The sequence below is a fragment of the Patagioenas fasciata genome, chromosome 2 (genome assembly GCF_037038585.1).
Source record: "Patagioenas fasciata isolate bPatFas1 chromosome 2, bPatFas1.hap1, whole genome shotgun sequence".
NCBI classification, from domain to species: Eukaryota; Metazoa; Chordata; class Aves; order Columbiformes; family Columbidae; genus Patagioenas; species Patagioenas fasciata.
This window is the reverse complement of record NC_092521.1, coordinates 74,140,779-74,161,930: the sequence shown is the minus strand read 5'-3', so window position 1 is coordinate 74,161,930 and position 21,152 is coordinate 74,140,779. Positions and strand designations below refer to the sequence as shown.

Genomic DNA, 21,152 nt, shown 5'->3' with positions numbered 1-21,152 from the left:
CTCACACTCACACCAGAGATGTGATCCCCTTGGCAGGGACTGGGGTGGGACATGAGGGGACAGGCACCCTGCCTCTTTCAGGGTCGGCCTCACCCCGGGCAGCACTGCTGGCTGTTACACCACCGTTGGCCAGTGCTGCCATTTGCAGCAACTGCCACACAGGAGGCTGGTGGACACCTGACCTTTGCTTAGAGCTGTTTTACTGCTGTAAACAGCCCAGGGTGCTGCCCTGCTTAGTAGCTGCCATAAAACAAAGCAAAACAAAAAAAGAAAGAAAAAAACCCCTCACTTGTTTAACACAGGATTGTGCGATCCCACTGACTTGGGCTCCATCACGGGGCTCAACCACAGTCAACCTCTGCCAGCCTGGCCTGGTTGCCGAGGGCAGTGGAGGAGACAGGTCAGTGGGACAGGAGTCCCTTCCTGCCTGCAGCTCTGGCATGCAAACCCTAGCTGCTTCTTTGATCTTCCCTTTCTCTCCCTGTCTGAGCAGCAGTGGGTGGCTGGAGAGAGCCTTGCAGGGCGCCCTGGCCCCCTCAGGTCTGTCCAGCCCCAGCACAGCCCTCTCCCTGTGCTGCACCACAGCTTTCTGTGAGAAAACACCAGGCTCCAGCAGTTGTGTGCCCCTTTCTCTCCCTCGTGTCCCTTACAGGGGGAGAAAAAGTGGCATTTTACCCAGAAGAAGCCTTCACAACACAACCCCGTGCACCACTGAACAAAGAAGTCCAGCGATACCCATTTGCATGCAACTGTCAGGATACCTGCTCCTGACTTGCAAGTGAGCAGGATCTATTCTCAGTCTAGTGCTCATTTCAGAGAACATGGCATAACTTTGCTCAGTTCCTGTCATTCATCACTTTGTTTTGGGCCTAAATCAAGCCAAACACTACCCATGTACAGCTTCAGGGCCCTGACGGGCTCTGCTCAGCTGTAGCAGCTGAACCAGGCAGCTCCTATGCTCCAGTAAACCCTCCCGGCGGCAGGCAGGTGTGTGGGGGACAGCTGTCGCAGAGCCTGGAGGCATCGCCTTCTGGGGTGGTAGCAAGCAAATTCAATGCTTACATGGCTGTTTCTCTGAGGACAGCCTTAATTCAGTCAACGGGAGCCTGCAGTTGATTGTAGCACAGGCTTTTCTTGGTCTTTCCTCAGCTGTTAGCACTGCCTCCAGTTCTTCCTGTATGAGCTGGCCCTCCTGTGGACACATGTACTGCATCAGATAAAAGATTTCCCTAGCCCAATACCTTGTCTAACACTTGGTAGTGGATATACAAGGAAGACAGACTAGAAATATGGGCAGCCAGGTAATGATTCTTCCCCTAAAGGCTGTTCCTGGCACTTGGTGACACACGGCCCACGATCTTCCAGAGTGAAAGATGGTATTTTGTAGTTAATGTCCATCAGCTGAGTTTTCACTGTCATTATGTTTAAGCCCTCCATGAACCCACATGAACTTTTGCCACATGCTACATTTTGTGGTGGAGAACACTGGAGCTTACACAAGCAATCTGTGAATACATACTTCTGGTTTTCCTGAACTGGGCTCCTGCACACTCCAGGTGATGCTCTGCGACATTTGTATTGAAAGGGATCATAATTAAATCTTTTGTATTCTGCTCATCTGCCTATGTTTTTCTGCAAGTCTGTTATACTACCCTCAGTCTCCGCTTCCTGATTGGCTGAGCCATCTCACTATATTTGATGGTACTCTAATCACTTTGTTTGCAATTCCTTGCACCTTTTCCATTGCTACTGCATCCTAAGCCTCCCTTCCTGCTCCTGTCCGAAGAGTTCCTGCTCCCTCATCCTTTCAATGGCAGCACCTTCTGGGATTTTGTGTGTGAAGGTGCTTATGCAAGCAAGAGGATACAATGCCTTCTCAAACACACTCTGTTCTTCGCAGTGCTCTGTTTTCTAGAGAAAGTCAAACACTTCTTCCAGCAATTGATTGTAAATATTTTGAGGCAAACTTTGTAAGCCTTCAACAATTTTCATTCTTGTTTAGCCAGCTGTTTTCACAAACCACATAGTCTTTAGTGAAAAAACAAATTAATTATTCTACCTACCAATTCTGTCATTATTCCATGACTCGTTGTGTTGTGGGGTAATTTTTCAGGAAGCTCTAATCCTCACAGCTTGCCTCGTTTCTGTGTTTGTTTTTGTCTTGGACCTGATTCTGAGACTGCTACGGTAACCTGAAAAACTAAGAACTGGTAAAAGTCACACAGAACACACTAATATCCTGCACAAATTCGGCAGCAGTATTATGGTATGATACTTACAAGTGTTATGGAAGATATCAAATATTGACTAAAAGTATTTCAAAATAGGATGTATCTAGCACTCTTTGCGGGGCAATGAACTTGTGCATTTTCAGTACTGAGCTTAGCGATTTGCTTTAATTAGTCTCACCATTGTTGGCAGAACCCTACTTTTACCTTCCTTTTCTCTTGATGGCTGTTGGACAGACTGTTTTGGAGAATCGACAGGCTGTAAAGAACACCAATTTCATAGCTAATTCTATGCTCAGTAACCCAAAATGCCAATTGTCATACCTCTGGACAATGTGTTTGAAAAGGCAAATAAAAGTGGAAGCCTGTACGTAGAAGTGTCTTCACAAGTCTGAGGGAAGAAGAGGGGAAGCTGACTCCAAGGGACTGGTGAGCAGCACTCAGATGTCACACCGTCTTCACCGTGTTCCTAGTCACACCCAAGCCATCACTTGGACAATGCTGCCCAAGAGTAATTCTTTTCTACACTCCATCTCCCTCCCAGTCTAACTCTTCTGAGCTCTCTTTTCTTGAGAGTCACAGCTCTGACTGCAGTTGAGCTGAGGTTCAGTGCCCACGAACCCAGGCTGGATTTTGACTCAGAGCCAGAAGCTGCGCTGATAATTTCCCCATCCTGTTCCCCAGTTGTAGGGCCAGACTATTGCAGCCAAGAGAGAGAAAACACCTGATTATAGCGAAACATCCAAACCTGGGTAAACAAACAAGTGTTGTAAGACCTTGTTAATCAGAGCTCAGTGTTTTGTGATGAACCAATCTTTCTTGCTTAAAAATCTGCAAGTGTCTGTTCAAAACGATGAGCAATGATAACAGAGTGTCTTCAGTCTGAGTCTGCAATATGAGTGTTAAACAAAGTCTCAGACATGACTAATCACAATATGTAACAAAAATCCTATAGCCATTGGACATAGTTGTGGTTGTATTTGGTTTTCAAATACTAACTACATTGTGCTACAAGTTAAGAAAGGAAGACCTAAGTTCTAGGATGCAGAAGCAACCCAAATTAAGGCAACATGGATATTTCAAAGGAAGATCTCTCTTTTCTCTATTTGCTGACATTGTTACTGAAGTTTCCTAGATGTTAGACAAACAATGCCCAAGACACAAAGCAATATACAAGGTGGACATTAACAAACCAGATAAAAACATCACTTGACAGGACAAGGGGTAATGGTTTTAAAGTAGAAGAGGGGAGAAAGTTTTTACAATGAGGGTGGTGAAACACTGGCACAGGTTGCCCAGAGAGGTGGTAGATTCCCCACCCCTGGAGACATTCCAGGCCAGGCTGGACAGCGCTCTGAGCAACCTGATCTAGTTGCAGATGTCCCTGTTCATTGCAGGGAGTTGGACTAGATGACCTTTGAAGGTCCCTTCCAAACCATACTATTCCATGATTATTCTCCATGATTCTGAATTAGAAGCAACAATCCCACAGCCATCTAAAGTTCAGTTTACTTGAAGGGAAATGGCTCATCTTGTGATGTTTTACTCATTTGGTTTTGCAGGTACAGGTCAAAGAAGCAATTTGGTGTTAACATAAACCTAACTTTGGGGTTCTGTGTATCTGGATAAAAGTGCTGCAGACACACGCTGTAAAACACTAGTCTGATATTCACTTACCCAGAGGCCCAAATGCATTTAAGCGGTTTTGCCAGGTGAACTTCACACTAGGCTTCATGTGGAGTCAAGCGCCTGATTATGTCTGTTGTCCTCCAACTAATATAAAAGCAGGTCATTAATTGAAATCTGTGCCATAGACCCATTTCTGACCCAGACTGATTTTATTCTGATAGCACAGGTACCTGCTCTTAATATCTAGGGTCAGATTTTACAGGTAACATTTTGCACTGGCCACAGCTGTGAGAGTTTGGACAAACATGCAGGCAACTCTGACCTGCCACTGGGTGGGCTTACCAACACCTCGTTACGGTGCTGCTTCTTTTTCATGCCATCTTCTTGTCTGCTCCAAACGTAATAAATGCAATAAAGTAAGGTGGGGTTTGGGGTTGGTTTGGGTTTTTTTTATTACAGTTTTGTGTGGAATTATAGTTCTTGACTTTTAATGATTGGTGGTTTCAATGTCAGCACAGCTTCCTTTAGCTAAGCAAGAAGTAGACATCTTCAAACTTTTTGTAAGCAAGCAGTTCCCTTTGCGCAACCCAGTGGAAGAATAAGTTGCTGCATGCAGGACAGCAAACGCTAAGCACTTTTAACACGTAACTTCCAGGTAGAAACATTTTTGGAATGCATTTGATGGCTTCTATAGATTAGCAAGGCACAAACAGGAAAGGATTTTGTCCAACAAAAAAATGAAACCTTGCCAACTGTCTATTATTGTATCTACCAGAAGAATCACCAGTCTCTGCCCTCCCCCCATGGCTTTTCTAAGCAAAAACATGTTTTGTGCAGATGTGCTTTTCCACCTAAATGCTGATGGGCCATTCAAATACAAGGATTACAGGGGTAGATAAGTGTTTTCTGAAAGTACTATTGAAAAGTTTTCTGACCCAACAGCTATCAGGCCAATAAAGTGCTTTATGCAGAGTGCACATTTTCAGTGAGTTATAGCTTTGGGTCATAAAACAAAAGATTGTCATGCTGTATTTCCTGATCTGATTCTAGCAATCTTCCCAAATGAATATTGTAAATATCATAGCAGAATATCCCCAACAATTTTCCTCAAATAAAAAGGGTGAATAAGTTCTTCTTTAAATAAAGGTCGGTCTGTCATAATAGGAATCATAAGACAGAACAGTCAGAATAAAGGTATCTTGGGGATTGTTTTCCTCTTAACTCTTCTTAAAGGCTGTTTAACATAACACACCCCAAATCACTCAGCAGTCGGGCATGAGACACATGGTGTACAGATATATCCAAAATAAGACATTCATTCCAATATAAAATGAATAGCATTGTATTAACGTTTATTTCTAATTACAAGAAACAGAATATCAGTCCCTTATTTGTACAAAAATACCTGAAAGATTACAATTAGGTTCACAAGCCAAAAAGCTATTTACAGTATGAAGCAAAGCATATTGAATAAAGGTTTTGTCTCTTAAGTTAATACCTTTTGCATTCCCTGAAACTTTAAACTTTATTCCATTTTACAGTCACTAAATCTTGCATTGTGACAATATAATTTACGATAAGCAAGTCTTGCCACTGGAAAGGTGCATTGATTGGTCAAACTGTCAGGTATTTAGTGCAGAAAAGATAAGACAAAACATCTAAACTGAGGCACGTGTTTCTTCAAGATTAATAAACAAATAAAAAGTTTTTTGTACTTTAACACCTATCGTAACATAACTTAACTAGTAACCTCATTACCAAAACGGTTTGGCATTTTCCTTCTCAACATATTCAAGATTGCTACATGAAGTATTTATTTAGAAAATAAAATCACAGGCAAAAAGATAAAAATTCAACAGGCTCCAAAACAACCCTGAGCATCCCCTTTACATTCATGTCATTTAAATACAAAAATAAGAGTCAAATGTCCTTCAGTCCTTGGTATTCTGAGCTGGCAGCCAGCTGAATCTGTTGGAAAACTAAGGTGGTATTGACTGTTTTCCAGCAGAAAGAAGACAAAGCAGTGATCTGCTTAAGTAAGATTGTTGCCACTTTGAAGGTGGTCACTTTCTCTAAACAGCTCACTTTAGCTGGGAAAAGTACAAAATACTAAGTCAACCATCTACATAAAAAAATCATGATTCATAGTCAAACTTTTAGTCTCAATTTAAATAAGATGCAAGGTTTTTTTTTTATAAATATGAAACTGCAAATACTACCCTCCTACTGGGAAAAATGCATGGTTGTCACTAAGCTATGTAAACAGAAGAACTTAAAACTACAGCATAAATGGTCTTATTTAACTGGTAATGTAGTCAATACAAGTATCTTTTTTTCTCCTAATAGGGGCCAAATAGAAGCATGCAAAGTGAAGTCAGACTTAAGTTAGCTTAATTTCAAGGTTTTAAAATACATTGTCTAGAAAGCAGGAACACTCGTTTCACTATGTACAATTAAAAAAAAATAAAACAAAAAAGGCTACTAAAAACAAAATCAAGTTTCTTCATTTTTAATATCTAGACATTAAATGGAAAAAAAAATACTACATGTGTTCTGTAAACTAAAATACAGTGTTTCTATACCATTGACATAGTTACAAGCTGATATGGACAACTCAGGCAGGTTATGGTTTGTCTTGAGCTATTCTCAACACTACATGAAGACCTAAAGGTGTAGGATTGGTTTTCCTTCTTTACCCTTTCAGATGGCTAGGATGTCAAACCCAGTGGCAAATATTAGTAAGGATGAAGTAGCCTGTGGAAACAATTTACCACCTTCAGAATGCTCCGTTCTGCGCTACACTCTGCAAGTTCCCAGAGTGGAATATCCTCACTGTGGCCAACTGCACTAAGTACTGGGAAGTGAATTCAGTAACAGTTCCTGCACCAACCGCATTGCTGAAAGAATATTTGCAATTGGAGGATCAAGGTGGGACGTGTCTAACTTTAATACTGCTTTATCATCAGAAAGAGTTATTGTGTAAACATTAAATAATTGATTTAAACATTAGCAATAAAGTAGTTCTGATGACAAACCAGGACCAGAGCAGGATATGTGCTTGTCTGCCACAGGTACTGGTGTGCTTTAGCGTGTGTGACACAGGGATCATCAGTTGCCAACAGCTAGTTTACAATCAAATATGTATCCATTCCCAGTATGTTCCTTCTCACCATGTAAACTTTCATGGCCCTACCAAAACCAGAAGGTGTACAGTTCTTTTTGTGCCCTATTCCCCAGCAGAGCTTTGTGTCACTGTAGATCTACCGTATGGAAAAAGCTCTTTGAAACATTCTGAAAATTCAAGGAGCTATAAAGCTAAAAACACAGGTTGGTTTTTTTGTGTGTGTTTTTGTCATATTAAGACTACCTGCAGAAGAATCTCTTCACAAAAAAACGGTTTCAAATGCAGGTGTAGTCACTCAGTCCTATTCTATTTAGTAACAGAAAGTTTCCTCAGGAAAACAGTCAAAAGGCTGTAAAAAACAAACCACCACTCCAATAATAAAAATTTGTGCATAGAATCTAATACAGTCTTTCCATGACTGGATGCCACTAGTATGCCATCAACATACTACAGCCATAATGCTACAAGTCAACAGTTTTAAGAGTATGTATATGGTGGTATGTTCTCTTAGAATTGTATCTTCATTGCTTCTTCAAAGACATCTGCAGATCAACGAACTTCAGGTCTCCAGAGAAGTTTTGAGACACACAAGTGCACGCTCACACACACACACACACACTTCTTGATTTTCTTCTAGGTCCTTTTAGGCTGAAGCATTCCATACATTTTAGGGTGCAGATTACTACCCAACTCCTGCATGAATTTTAAAAGCCACATCAGCTCCTAATATAGGCTGCATACAATATCCGAAACAAAGTAGGAGTGCAAAAAAAGTGATCAATACAAAAAGTAAACACACTAGTCTTAATTGTCAAGATTATTCCAGGGCAAGAGTTCTTTCCAAAGATTTCTCTTCACACTTGTTCCTGTTAAGTGGCCCAGCCAAGACAGTTTCCAGTTTTCTTTCAAATTTACTCATGGTTTCACATACCCTCCCCCCATTTTTGGGTTGCTGGGACACTCAGCAGCAATCACTCTTAGGCGTTAGACAAACCAGCAATCTTGGTCTGTTGCCACCTGTCGAATCCATCCCTTTCAGAGTCCCAAGGTGCATAATATTTTTATTTGTTTTTACCAGCTTACAAATCTGCCAATTCCCCAGTGTCAACGTTCTCTTACAATTACTCTTCTAGCAAATCCAGTCTTCAGTGAGAGTCAGATTTGAGGTCATAAGGCCACTCGGATGCAGTGGTGTTTGAGTTTGCAGGGCAAGACTCCTTTGTTTAGCTGATAGAATTCAACAAGCTGGATTAGATCACTGAATTTGGTGTTCCCATCATCCAGGCTGAAAAATATCTGTCCATCATCTTCACACTGGGGAAACAAAACATGCTTTTCAAGTTTAGGCGGCACATGAAGAGATGCAAGCGTGACAAAAAATAAAGAGTATGGGTGTGTGACGTAAGATAAATGTTGGACACTGCCCAAACAACCTACTGCCCGGAGATCTTCACAAAACCAGGCACAGCACTAGAAAGGGACGTACAATAACGCAACTTGAAATGTTTTCTTTATTAAAGGGAAAGCTCATGGGCAAAGTAATTGAAAGTTGCATAGACTGGTCTTCACTACATAAAACTAAAATACCCCCAAAGTATTTGTTAGCTGTTTGTAAAATTGGTAGGCAAAGCAAGGCAAGAAGGCTTGGACCAATAGAGAGCTCTGTCTTCTGATGCTCTTTTTGATCAAGATAAAAATCAAATAGTTCATTGATATCTCAGTGTAACGTTACTTTAAGCTCAATCTTACTGGATAACCTTCAGAATAAAAGTTTTTACAGTTTCCCTAAGTTATTCTACATTTGCCTAAGTGGCAGGGTGACAACTGCCACTGTTGCTGCTCTCAGTCAGAGAACAAGTTATTTGCGTTACATCTGTATCTAAATGACTTACAGTGTTTTTTCAGGCAATGTTAACAAAGAATCTTAATCAGGCATTTGACGATTCTAAAGAATACTTGCTAATATAGTTGCTAATGGAAACATCCCTGTTAATTACATCAGTAATTAATAAGAGGTCTCTTCAGATGTTGGCAAAGCTTTATAAGTTCTTTTTTCTTGATGATCAGTGTCAAAAATAATTGCTTACCGGCAAGATTTGAAAATGCTTTATTTTTTGATGATGGCACAGTGTAAGTACAAATGCCTTTGGATTGCTTTGGCTGTCCCGGAGAAGAAATAGTCTAGGAGAGAACATTTTTAAGTACACACTGAATAACACAATCAATTTCTTCATAAATAGTCAGAACTACTAAGTCATCTTGTGCTTTTGCCTAACTCTTCTTTAGTTGCGTTAACAGGTGATTCCACAACTGGCAATTTGCTTTCAATTTTTATACCATGGCTATATAACAGTAATAGATGAAGAAATTAGAACTGAAAGATACATGGCAGTAATTCTTCCCCTATGAATGTATGTATGAGGCTTTTTTAAAGGGTCTCAGTAACTGAGCTTTCTGTTACTGATAGGTACTCTTGTGAAGAAAATGTTCTCATTTAACTCCAAAGCAAATCTGGATTTCTGTAGGTGGGAAAGTAATACATGAAAATCTGTTCCCACTCTCCAGGATCTCGCATCAGTTTACAGAAATCCAGTATTAGCAAAATTACGTTTAAATTAAATAGCCACAATTGCACAGAAACTCAATACTTTCTTAAAACTTATCAATTAAGTAGCATCCACATAATCAAGATGGGGAAAAGACACCATGTTTTTTCCTCTAAAACAGTCATTGTCTTTTTCCTTCAGATCACTGAAAAATAACATAGGAGTATAGCTAGTAACATCATACACTATGCAACTGTCAGTCTTAAGTCAACCCACAAAACTGGAGTCCTACCTCAAATGGTTAAATACATACTTGGAAGAGGAGAAAAAAATCTAGTAAAAAAAATGTTTCCTCCCCTTGACATTTATGAACTAAAGAAAAGAAGTCTCTCCACACCACAGGAAATAAGAATATACCTTTGGCATGAGTCTCACAGTGCTAATCACTAGTGAATTTGTGAGATGGCCAAGTACAGTGCTGGGGGAGGCCTCAAGTCCTCCTAATTGCTAACCACTAAGCCAGGAACACACTTGTCCAAGGCTGAGTTGCAAGAACTGCTTGTAGTCTTACGAACCCAACAGAACTTACTCCAGCTCCTCAGAACCAATTGAGAAATGTCAATACCACAAAAATGCACCATCATAACCAGGGTCAGTTCACTACTCAGAGACAGGCATGTCTTGCCACCACCGGAAACCATGCACAGTATTTGAACATTCCTTTTTAGTCCTAGCAAGACCAGATGTGTGGAAAAGGGACCAAGGAATTTACACATCACGATCCATCTCTTCCCTCCTCTGTGGCTGCTGCAGTTCATGCAGGTATCTCCACATTATCTTGCATCTAGCCATTTCGGATAATGCCCAGTATCATAAACTGGTGGTACAAAGCCAAGCTCAGCACAACTGATCCTGTAGGTGTTTACTGAACCTCTGGAAAGCAACAGGCTGTCCACACAAATAATGACTATACAGATGGATGCATGCTCAACAATAGCTTCCAGAAACAGTCCAATGACAGCAGTATCAGCTGTCTATATACATTGCTGAACACCTTACACGAACCATCAGAAGACTATTAACTTTCCCCCTTCTTTTGTTCAAGAACACACAGAGCAGGAAAACACAGACAGGACTTTTTCTGTCCTGAAAACCACGATCCTTAGACTTCAGAGCACAGAGGTAACATGGTTCTTTTGCCGCTGCTGACTGACCTTGTCACAGCCAAACTAACCAGTTTTCACCTTCCACAGTGAGCAAGATGGTTGGGCACAAATTCAACACCATCTCGAAGGCGTTAACACGTTTATGAAGACCCCAAGAAGGACGGGCCGCTAGATTCCTAAGGCAACAAGTCAAAATGAGCCTCGGATTGTAAAGAAGATCTGTAGTGTGACAGAACCAGAAACCCAGCAAGTCAGCAGTGGTCCTTTGCTTCCTCAGCTTTTCCGTTTGACCTGCTCAGCTAAAACCCAATAGCTTAAGCCCGGCAAAAAAACCCAAAACAGTAAAAAAGCCCTGCCTGAGGAATATGTACATGCATTAGCAATTTCTACTTCTCCAGTATATTTCATCCTTCAAAGATCTGTGATGCTGCTGAATCAGAAAACGCCAGAGAAAGGTTTGAACTTGACTGTCTCCTGAGAAGCCAACGTAACTTTCTACGTTAACCCTGTCAGCAGTGAGATGAATGAACTGAAGGCAACCGTGCTCCTCCCATTCCACAAATAAAGAACTGCTGAATACAGTCCAAGCAACTTCCCTTCTATAACCATAACTACATACAAATAAGGGAAACAGAGATGCTCAGAAGATACTAAAATCTCAAGTACAGACATTTTAGAGACCACTGGCACAGGCACTTTCTTTGCTCTAGAACAGAAATCAATAGCAAGAAATCATCATTAACTGCTCTGATTCCTGTAAAAAAACCCAAATGGCTGATTACAAATTTGTGGGCAAATGGCTAGGTACAGCTTTGCCTGAAAAATGTGTCTTCTACACAGATCACAGGAATTAATTATAAAGGGACTAGTCAAGAATCAGGCTACTCAAAAGTGCTCACAGACTTGTAAACCCTCCCAGCAGAAGTTTTGCTCTTGTCTGTAACACTTACCATCAGATCATAAATACTAAGCAACAGGAATACCTACCCATCCACAAGCCCTTGTTGCTTAATAATCCTGTGAGATTCTTCTCTAGAGATTCTGCCGTGAAACCAGTGCTGTGTCCTATGAATAACTGGAGGCGAGAGGGAAAAGAGGGAAAGAAAGGATGGTTAAAAACAGTAACGTGCAACAGTTTCTTCCACACACTAATTATTTAAACATTTTAAAAGTGGGTACAGTTTCATTACAGAATATAAAATATCTTTCACCTATCTATATAAAAATGAATCAAAATGAAAAAAATGCATCAGCTACTGCACCTACTTATTATACCAAACCAAGTAGATGGCATTATCTCCATGTATTTTCTGGTTTGCATGACTAAGTTATAATATTGCCTTTTCATAACTTCTTGAAAGTGTTGGGACTAAATTCTTCTTCAATGTATAAGCTAACGAGTTAGAACTAAGTCACTTTAACTCTCAAATAATGAAAAGCACTTCAGTTTGTGCTTTCAAGGGTGGAGTTACTCCCAGATATTTTTATGTTTACTGTTTTATTTTCAAATGGTATTTTAAAATTCTGTTCAACAGAACAGAAACAGGGAATAGCTGTTTTTTCTCCAAGAAGTCCAGGATTTATTAATACGCAATTTCCTATTATTTTGCAATCTCAAAGAGATATTCAGGACTCATATTAAAGGCATCCATAACTTTACATTATTCAATTAGTATGGAATGAATGCTATTTTGAAGATTTTTTACTCTTTAAAGATTAAGAGATCACTCATTGACTTACTTTATCTAAAATGAAGAAACGACTGGTGAATTGTTTTAAATGTAACATTTATGGTGTCTTTTTTTTTATAAAATCCGTATTTCAAAAGATTAATATTGAAGAAAAGCTTGAGGGTGCCTCCAAAGAAAAACAAGTTCCTTTTACTATCTCTGTACGGGTAAGCATGTTAATGACACAGAAGCTACTGATAAACATAAACATTGTATTTGACATTGTTGCATTAATACTACATGACTGTACTCTGTCTCTGTATGAAGTAACTTTTGTTTACCAGAGAGGCCTCTGATATTATGCTTACAAACCAGTAGAATTTACCTGTACTCAGCGTGGAAGGATGGAGTGGACTTTGGCTACCCAAGATGTTCATTCTTGTGCTACGTTTCTATAGAGAAAATGAATTACCATTAAAACCACACTAAAGCCTTAACAGAAGAGAATTAATGCACATGCAATACAGATTTAATTTACAGGAAACTGGGGGCTGGGCAAGTTTAATGCAAGAATGAGAAAAAGAAATGCAACTTTGAAGGGGGGAAGGGGGCTAATCTACAAGCAGCGGCTCATTTCAGTTGGCCTAAAACACAAGCCAGATGTTAATGATGAAAGCTCAGTATCTAAAAAAAAAAAAAAAAGGGAAAAAAAAAAAAGAAAAGAAATTTTTAAAATGACAGAAAAAAGAAAAGTCTGATATGTTTCTGCTCAGGCAAAACACCAGGCACTCAGTAAATCAAGCAGTATTGCCCTCCCATACATAAAGCACCAGGTAGTGCTTCAGTAATGACACCTGTTCCCTGAGAGACGAGCATGTGGGAAAACTTATACTGCAGCTGTCTGTCCACAAGACACTATAAACAAGTTACATCAGTTTTCATTGCAAGAGGTCCTGCCTCTTGTATATTCTGCAGTTAAACTTACTGGGAGCAAGCCATTAGTCAGAGCCCCAGCCTCTTCCATGTGGGGAAGCATTTAATTTGACATATTCCTCCTCAGAGACTGGTTTTGCAAACTGGCAGTAAAGTTCTGGTGGGTCTGCTTTCCCCCTCAACTTTCCTCTGGACACTAGGGGGACAGAGAAGCAGTGGTAGAAGGTTGTTGTGAATGTGACAGTTTTGCTAAAGATGGATATTGACTTTCAGATCTGCATGCTTGCAGTGTGATTGCTTCAGGTTGGAGCTAAGCTAGACTGTGACCAGCACTGCACTAACATGATAGCACACTCTGTGGTTTGGTTCTCAACAGACACTAATACAAAAATAGAAAAGAAGAGAAGATAGCTACCCTCCAAGCATGTCCTTCTTCCAAGGCAGCACTCTGTGCTTCAGCAGGATTTTCAATAACTCTTCCTATTTGCCCCGAAAAATCCATTGCTACTAGTGAGTTTTCAGATACACTTCTCTGTAAAGGAATTTTCACTTGTTTCAAAAAACAGGGAAAGAAAAAACCAGCTTGAGAGTTAAATTTCAAAATGTCTTTGGTTTCAGAAGACTGTCCCAAGTTAGCCTTCAACAGCACAGAAAATACATCTCTTTTCACAAACACAAAAAAAGACGGCTTTTCTTTTCAGGCTGTAGGAGAGGGAGAGGATTCAATGGCTGAGAATAAAATCTGTCTTGCTCAAGTTGCCCACTTGCCCTATTACTATACTCCAGTCATTTTCAGGGCCAGTTGGAATCCAACTTTCTGATTTTCACTTCTAGATAGCTAACAGTCAGCTCTTGGCCCAACATATTTTAGGAAATTTACATGTTAGTTTTGCCAGACCCAAGCTGGCTTCTGCAGAGACAGCCAGATGTCTCTGTACTGTACTTCTCAAAGTGCCTGACGTATCCAGGATTTTTAATCATGTGGATCACGTAAGCCTAAGATAATGGAGAGCCAACCATGTACACCACACTCATGCAAAATGTGAACTTTACGTTGATTTGCTACACAATGCTGGATTTACACTTGTTAGCGTAAAATCTTCCACTTTTAAAATGCAAAGGCAAATGCATCTTTTCCAACATCATACATTAATGAGGTAAAGTTCATTACTTACTACAGGAGTGGAAAAGTGTGGAAGCATGGCTTTTCTCTGCTGAGGAATTCTGTAATTCTGATACAGTAGCATTCCATACTGCCAACAGAAATGCAAGGACATTATTATTCAAATATATACCCTAGGAAAAAAAAAAAACTGTAGTGGTTTCATAATACCACTTACACTGGTAACACCAGTTTATTATTTTCAGGATCAGAAGCTGTCCCAAAGCAATTTGCACTGAGCAACAGTGATTGGCAGGTGGCAGTTGAGCAGTAAATATGCACGACAAGTTTTATTTAAAAGACAACACTTTTACAAGCCGGAGTGAAATACGCAAGTAATTTCTGCCACTATCAGATATCACCATGTTTACCTTGTAGAATATAAGTGTTCACTCAAGGTCAGAACACATATTTTAACTCCCTCTCTTTTTACTCTCCTAGTAATGTGAGCTTAAAAAAATTCTTCGTAAGCCGTTCAAACTCGGTTTTCATAGTGATAAAAAATAAGAACCCTTCTAATTCACTAGATCTTTTAATAAATTTTGTCAGGAAATAACACTTCGGGTACTTTTCTCATCTTAGTAAAAATAAGGTGATTTAATTCCAGTCCTGTTCCTCATTGAACATGATAAATTTTAGCAACACTAGTAACTAGGGCAGTAGGAAAAAATCTACTCAGTGTATTCTTTAGAGGTACAGTGCTGAGTTATAGCAACATTGCTTACTGAGTGTTCTAATTGAAATGGTACAGATAATTTTTTAAACAGGGTAGTATGTGACTATAGCAAGCCAAATCAATAGGTAAACAAAAAGAAGGGTCACAGCCACAGCCTCCTGGCACACCCTTAATTTTCCCTGACTATACACCTTTAAGGTTCATTTAGTGTTCCTTAAAAATAAACTATTTTTTCCCCCCCATAGCATTAACAGCTTAAGGGTGAATGTTACGTGCCAGTATACAGAAATTACTGCCATACAGCACTGTTGCTGCCACAGGCTGCACTGCAAAGAAAGATTCCCAGAAAGATGCATGTCTAGCTGCTGGGTAAGAATAGCTAATTCTGTACACTCTGAAGGTTTTTCCTTGCCATTCAGGAACATTAGTGCTAGACCAGCATAAGTAATTTCTTCAGAGCAAGTGCCATCTTCAAGGCACAATTCACTACAATTGTCTGATCCTCTGAGCACTTTCCCCACTATGCAAAATTCTGTGTAATTAGGAAAAGTAAAGGACAGCTGAGAAGAAGCACTTGGAATTGTCTGGAGACTCAAACTCTTACTATAATTGTTAATGTGTATTAAACATGAGTCAAGTCAAGTAACTGGAGAGTGAATTACGATAGTCAACAGAGGTATCAGCTCCATGGAGATCAAACATACATCTTGTAACTGGGATTGCTCCTTGCATCCTGGCCCACACTACGACTAACACACCTGCTTTTCTAACAACTTAAAATAGGAACTTCTGTACTGCAACACAGCATCTCTTACAATTAACAAATGAGATAATATTTGGAGAACACTCAAAGTGATGTGCTCTGGCTTGGAAGGTGACCATTTAATGTAGATGGAGAACAGGTGTTGTGTTTTCATACCCACAGGCCTGGGAGTCTCATTTGCTTTCTGTAGAACAGGTAACTGTAGCAAACATTTGTCATGTCTTGATGATAAACAAATCAGAGAAACTATCTTTGAAAGGGAGGGGAGAAATAAACAATGCTTAGGCAGCAATGGGAATCTCTGTGGTTTCTCCCAGTCAATGCCACATGTGGACTGGGAAGCGATAAACCTCATGCTCCTTCTGATGCCCCCACACCCTTTCAGCTCCTTGGACACAAGCTGCAGCAATGCACCTTCTTCAGCAGGTGGTTGTGAAATGCTGCTGGGGAAAGTGGCATTTTGGAAGAGAGGGGGGTGGAGGTTTCGCCAATGTCAGCTGCCACTTAGGCTGGAATAGTGACTGTTCATTCAGGACAGAGAGGACAACTGCTCACAGTGCCCCTGGGTTACACATCCCATTTTGGGCACAGCCTGGCACACAGCAGCCACCAGCAGGACACTGGAGCGCTGACCGCAGCAGACGGAGGAACAGCCGTGGCCTCATTTCCAAATCTGAAGTTATCTGTTTGCTACGGGGAGAACCAAAGATGACTGAGGTCAAGGTTCTCCACCCTGTTTTGGTGGACATGTATCTAGTATCAAGTACCACACTTTGTGCATGTCTCTACTTTTTATCTATTTTTTATCACATTTTGTATGCTGCACTCTCACACAGAATATTAGAGAGTGGGATAACTGTGCAGAAGAGAGGTGAGATTTTCATGTGTAACACATTAGCTATAATATTTCCTATTTTTTTTAATATATATGGATATTCCCTTTCACAAAGCAGCACCTTCAGGGAAAATTTAAACCCAAACCAAAAAAAAAATTCTGCACATTTCGCTATGAAGATCAGGAAGTTCTCTGCTTCAAAGAGCACAAAATAGCCAACCTTCTCCTCAGTTCCTTCTGTGCTGATTTTGTTTGAAAGAAACCTGTGAAGCCTACTATGTTACAAGAAATCTCATAATTTGCTCTTAGATATGAATAACTTTCACCCAGAGACAGAGTTGCTTATTTTTGTTACTTTTTAAAATAGAACCTTCAGAAAACTGAGGCAAAGGCTCTAGAGAGCGCCCTGTTCTAGTTAAGCTAAACACTTACCATTTTCAAAACATTTTCTTTAGCTTTATGATAACTTGCAAATACCTTGTTAAGCAGTTTTTTGATTCATTCACATGTATTAAAATTATACTTGATTCATAAATGGAAGGAAATGAGCCCAGTGCTGTCCTTAAAAGCTTAGGAGGGACATGTCGGCCTGGCATTTTGCTCTTGGCTGTATCGCTTTGGAGGCAGATGATATTTAAGAACATATAGGTATCTTCTCACAAACACAATGACCAATGCAACTTAACTACATGGGTAGCTCTATTCACACAGAGGGAGGAGGTACCTTGAGGAGTCGAAAGGCAGTCATCCAGCACGTCCTGCTTTGCTCATCTTCAGCACACAACAACCTCAGTTCCTTAGTTTCATTTCTCACTCTGTTGGGCTATAAAATATCAGAAGAAAGTCAGATAAATTCAGGAAAAAAAAACTAACAACATGTAAGTTCACTGCAGAGTAAAGGTAAGTACAGTACTAGTCAAGAGCTGGCCAGGATAAGGTCACACCACCCTGAATTACAGCTCAGAAGCTGAGTATGCTTTGAAAGAAATCACTTTCTCAGCTGGGTCCAGTAAGATAAACATCAGTGCCTGCTTTAAAATACTCTGCAGCTCTGGCAGTTTGCAGCAACAAGGTACTCAGGCCCTGCTAGAAACTGAATGAAGGCATTTGTATTTTTTCTGGGTTTTGTTGTTGTTTTGTTTGTAGGTTTTTTGGTGGCTTTGTTGTTTTGTTTGCTTTTTTTTAAAAAACTGTTGATTTTTATGAGCCCCCATTTTGAGATGAAGAACCAAAGTTTCCCTAACTGAAGGTTACTGCCAGTTTGCTTCTGTAGGTTCAGGATGTGCCTCACAGCGTCTCTACTCTCTGAGGCAAACCCACTGTTGTCTGGCTCTGGAATGGCTGCTGGGAAGGAGACTACTTCACTGCTGTCAATTTAACCAGCTCCCAGCCTTTTTTTTCTTCTCAGACAATTACATGGAGCTTTGAAATACTTTCCAAACCTGTCCATCAGCACAGCAGTCTTTGAAATCCTCAAAGGCAACTGCTTATTGTTATTTTCATTTTCCAAGGCAATCTTCTTCTTTAAATAAATGCAATTACACCCATCGGAGCTTGGTCCTTCATAGCTATATAGTTTTAATGCTCACTGTCCAGATAAACTTTCCTATTCAATTAGAGTGATTGAAAAAATAAATAATCTGTGAGGTGAACCAAGGTCATCTCACAGGCACACCACGCTTCAGCACTGAGCTGCTCTTGCACAGAAATTTCCTAAGCCAAAGGAGCACCAGATAAAGTGTTAGAAGTGTCACATAAAATGATGGCAAGATTCACGGGACATGCCTGCCAAATGAAAGATGTTAAAGATCAAGTCCTCATGACAGAAATGCTTGCAGAGTTTTACATACAAAACCCCACTTAGCTGCGGGCTGGGAGGACTCTGAGCTACCAACCCTGTCTGGAACTTTGGAAGAACTTCACGATAAGAATTACCTTTATACAAAATCCATATTCTGCAGGTGCATTGTACAACTTCTTGCCTGCTATCAATGAGAAGATATTGCTGTCTTCTAGGTCAGCCAACAGTTGCAAATGTCTTGGCTCCTGGGGAAATAACATGTTTTACGATACGTGAGCGTACGATTTTGGAAGATTTTGCTGCAAGCTTTGCAGTCTCCCAAGACCAGCCTCCAACAGAGGGCAGTGTGTGAACACTGTGCTCTCTCAGGCAGCCTGGAGCCCACAGGGCATGTCACCTTTCAAATATCAGCCTGCTAGCAGAAGGTGCTTTAGAGAAGCAGCTGACAAAACACTTATTCAAACACACCACATTAAAAATGGCACAGCCTATTACATTGCTCCTGAGAAATCTGAAAGTTAGAGAACATAAAATATTGTTTACGGTACCATTTAAACTAAATTCACGAGCCATGTGCTAACCTTGTTAGCACAACTTCAGTAGCCACAATTGTGTTGCCCAGCTAGTTTGATTTTATTATATAACAATGCTATATAGCTATTTTCATGCACTGAGAGCCCAGGGTTTGGCTGTCATTTGATCATGGCTTGCTTATCCTTTCGTATGAGATAAAAAAAGTGAATGCTGTGTGCAGATATTCAATCACCAGCAAAAAATCCCCACTGTAAAAGCAGAAAAAGCTTTTACATACTTGTACTGTGCAACTTCTTTTTTTAATCTTACCTTTGAAGTTCCTTTTGTAGAACAATAAAGTCCTGATCTTCTCAAACACACATACAATTTCTTCCATGATTTCCTACCCAGTTCTTTCACGTGCAAGAAACCTTGAATTTCCGGGCAGCTACTGGAGTTTAAAAAGTTCTGTTGGAGAAGAAAACATAAATGAGAACTGTGTCCTATGGATGGATCATTAAATCGTCACTGTATTTTCAGAACAGAGAAGCAAATGGCAAATCACTTAGCTGACCTGGGGCACAGTTTCATATTATGCTTAAACTGACCTAGAAATTTTAAGAGATTTACGACCAGAATGGATATTCCTGCTCCTCCTGTTACATCTACCTAAGCTAACTACTCCTGCCACTGACATTTTCCTTTCTCTGTGTCAATACTTAAACTTCCAAAAGGCTAACCATTTTTCTGTATCCTTGTTCCTCCTGCACTTGGCCTGAAGGGACATAAAGTAAGCTTATTAATTCTTAAAATAATACGCTGTCACAACAATTCAGACAACTAGTCTAACTTGGAAACATTGGCGAAAATCTTCAACTTCATCCCCAAATTTTAGAATGGAAACAACCTATTTCTGGATTTCCCACATTGAAGTCTTACACAGCACATGCACCTGTCCCAAGACAAGAGGTAGGACAGACAACAGAATATTTAAGTCAAAATGAAACACAGAGCAGACAAATAAGTGTCAGTAATTACACTAGGTTTCAAGATTCAGAAGTATTTAAGGTCTTGGCGTGATTAGAGGGACCACATACGGAATCATTTGATTTGCGATTCATCAAAGGAAGGAAGTATTAACTATGGTTAGTGAATTGATGGATGGCTCCCATATTACAATGGGCCAGAGTTTTACATGATAGAGGGGTTTCTCAGCAAGTTAAATGCCAAACTAATAAACTCAGTATTAGGAAGAAAAATGCATAAACCTGGTTGGCCTAGATGCCTCTGCAGTTCTTGGAACTTGTATTTTGGTGTTATTTAGTGGATAATGCTCACAGGAAACAAAACGAACAGTGAGTGCCCTGTATCAGAATTCTTAGTTGCATTAAAACCTTATTTTTTTTTCCAGTCCTCCTCCCCATCTCTTCTAACAGAATGGAAAAGAATAGTCAATCTTTAGTCAATCTTCCCACTATTTGTACTATGAATCCACTTCTCAACTGTGAGAAAGAATAAAGAGGAATACATTCTCTCTGTCCAGCTAGATAAACCAAAAGTAAACTAAGGTGCAAGTTTTTTGCATATCTGAGTCAGCCTGACACTAGCGAAAACATATCTCACTGGTTTTAATGTTATTGTTAAGACTAAAAATACTAGCTCTTCATGCCGCATATGAGATCATATTTAATATTCTTCCCTATTTAATGTGTAACTAAAACCAGCGCACTTGCCCAGTGTTTGAGGTGGCCTCCAATACAACATGTTAAATGGCCACTAGACTGCAGGAAGTTTACCTACAACAAGTTACAACTGTCTTTGAAATTATGAAAAATGGTTGTGTGGTATTTTTTTAAAGGAAAGGGTATTCAACACAAATGCGTTAAGAAAGACTGGTTTTTATGGTTAAACAATAAACCAAAGAGAACGTACCCATCCTCTTTCCCCTACCCTCTCGCACTGCTAACACCTGTGACCTGTTTCTCCTGCACAGTACCTGACTGAGCCTTCCCAGAAGCAAACTCTTGTATCTCACAAGGTTGTAAGGTTGTCCTTTCCCTGCTTGCTTGAGTTACCCTACATTCAAAACTTTTCTGTCTTCAAGAA

At 40.0% G+C, this 21,152-nt stretch overlaps 1 protein-coding gene across 8 annotated transcripts in view; it reads right to left on the bottom strand.

Moving 5' to 3' along the window:
• Positions 1-5,183: 5,183 nt before the first annotated feature.
• GRB10 (growth factor receptor bound protein 10) overlaps positions 5,184-21,152 on the bottom strand; it is a 147,429-nt gene continuing 131,460 nt past the window's right edge. For 7 of the 8 annotated variants that reach the window (XM_071804421.1, XM_065830850.2, XM_071804419.1 and 4 more), the window contains 9 exons: positions 19,377-19,514; positions 18,668-18,778; positions 17,457-17,555; positions 14,472-14,549; positions 13,712-13,828; positions 12,749-12,815; positions 11,681-11,768; positions 9,069-9,162; positions 5,184-8,295 (listed from right to left, as the gene is read on the bottom strand). In XM_071804421.1, coding sequence (XP_071660522.1) covers positions 8,149-8,295; positions 9,069-9,162; positions 11,681-11,768; positions 12,749-12,815; positions 13,712-13,828; positions 14,472-14,549; positions 17,457-17,555; positions 18,668-18,778; positions 19,377-19,514 — 939 coding nt within the window. In that variant the 3' untranslated portion in view covers positions 5,184-8,148. Of the gene's footprint in view, positions 8,296-9,068; positions 9,163-11,680; positions 11,769-12,748; positions 12,816-13,348; positions 13,493-13,711; positions 13,829-14,471; positions 14,550-17,456; positions 17,556-18,667; positions 18,779-19,376; positions 19,515-21,152 lie in introns of those variants that run through there. The other variant, XR_011737513.1, reaches the window with a different exon arrangement.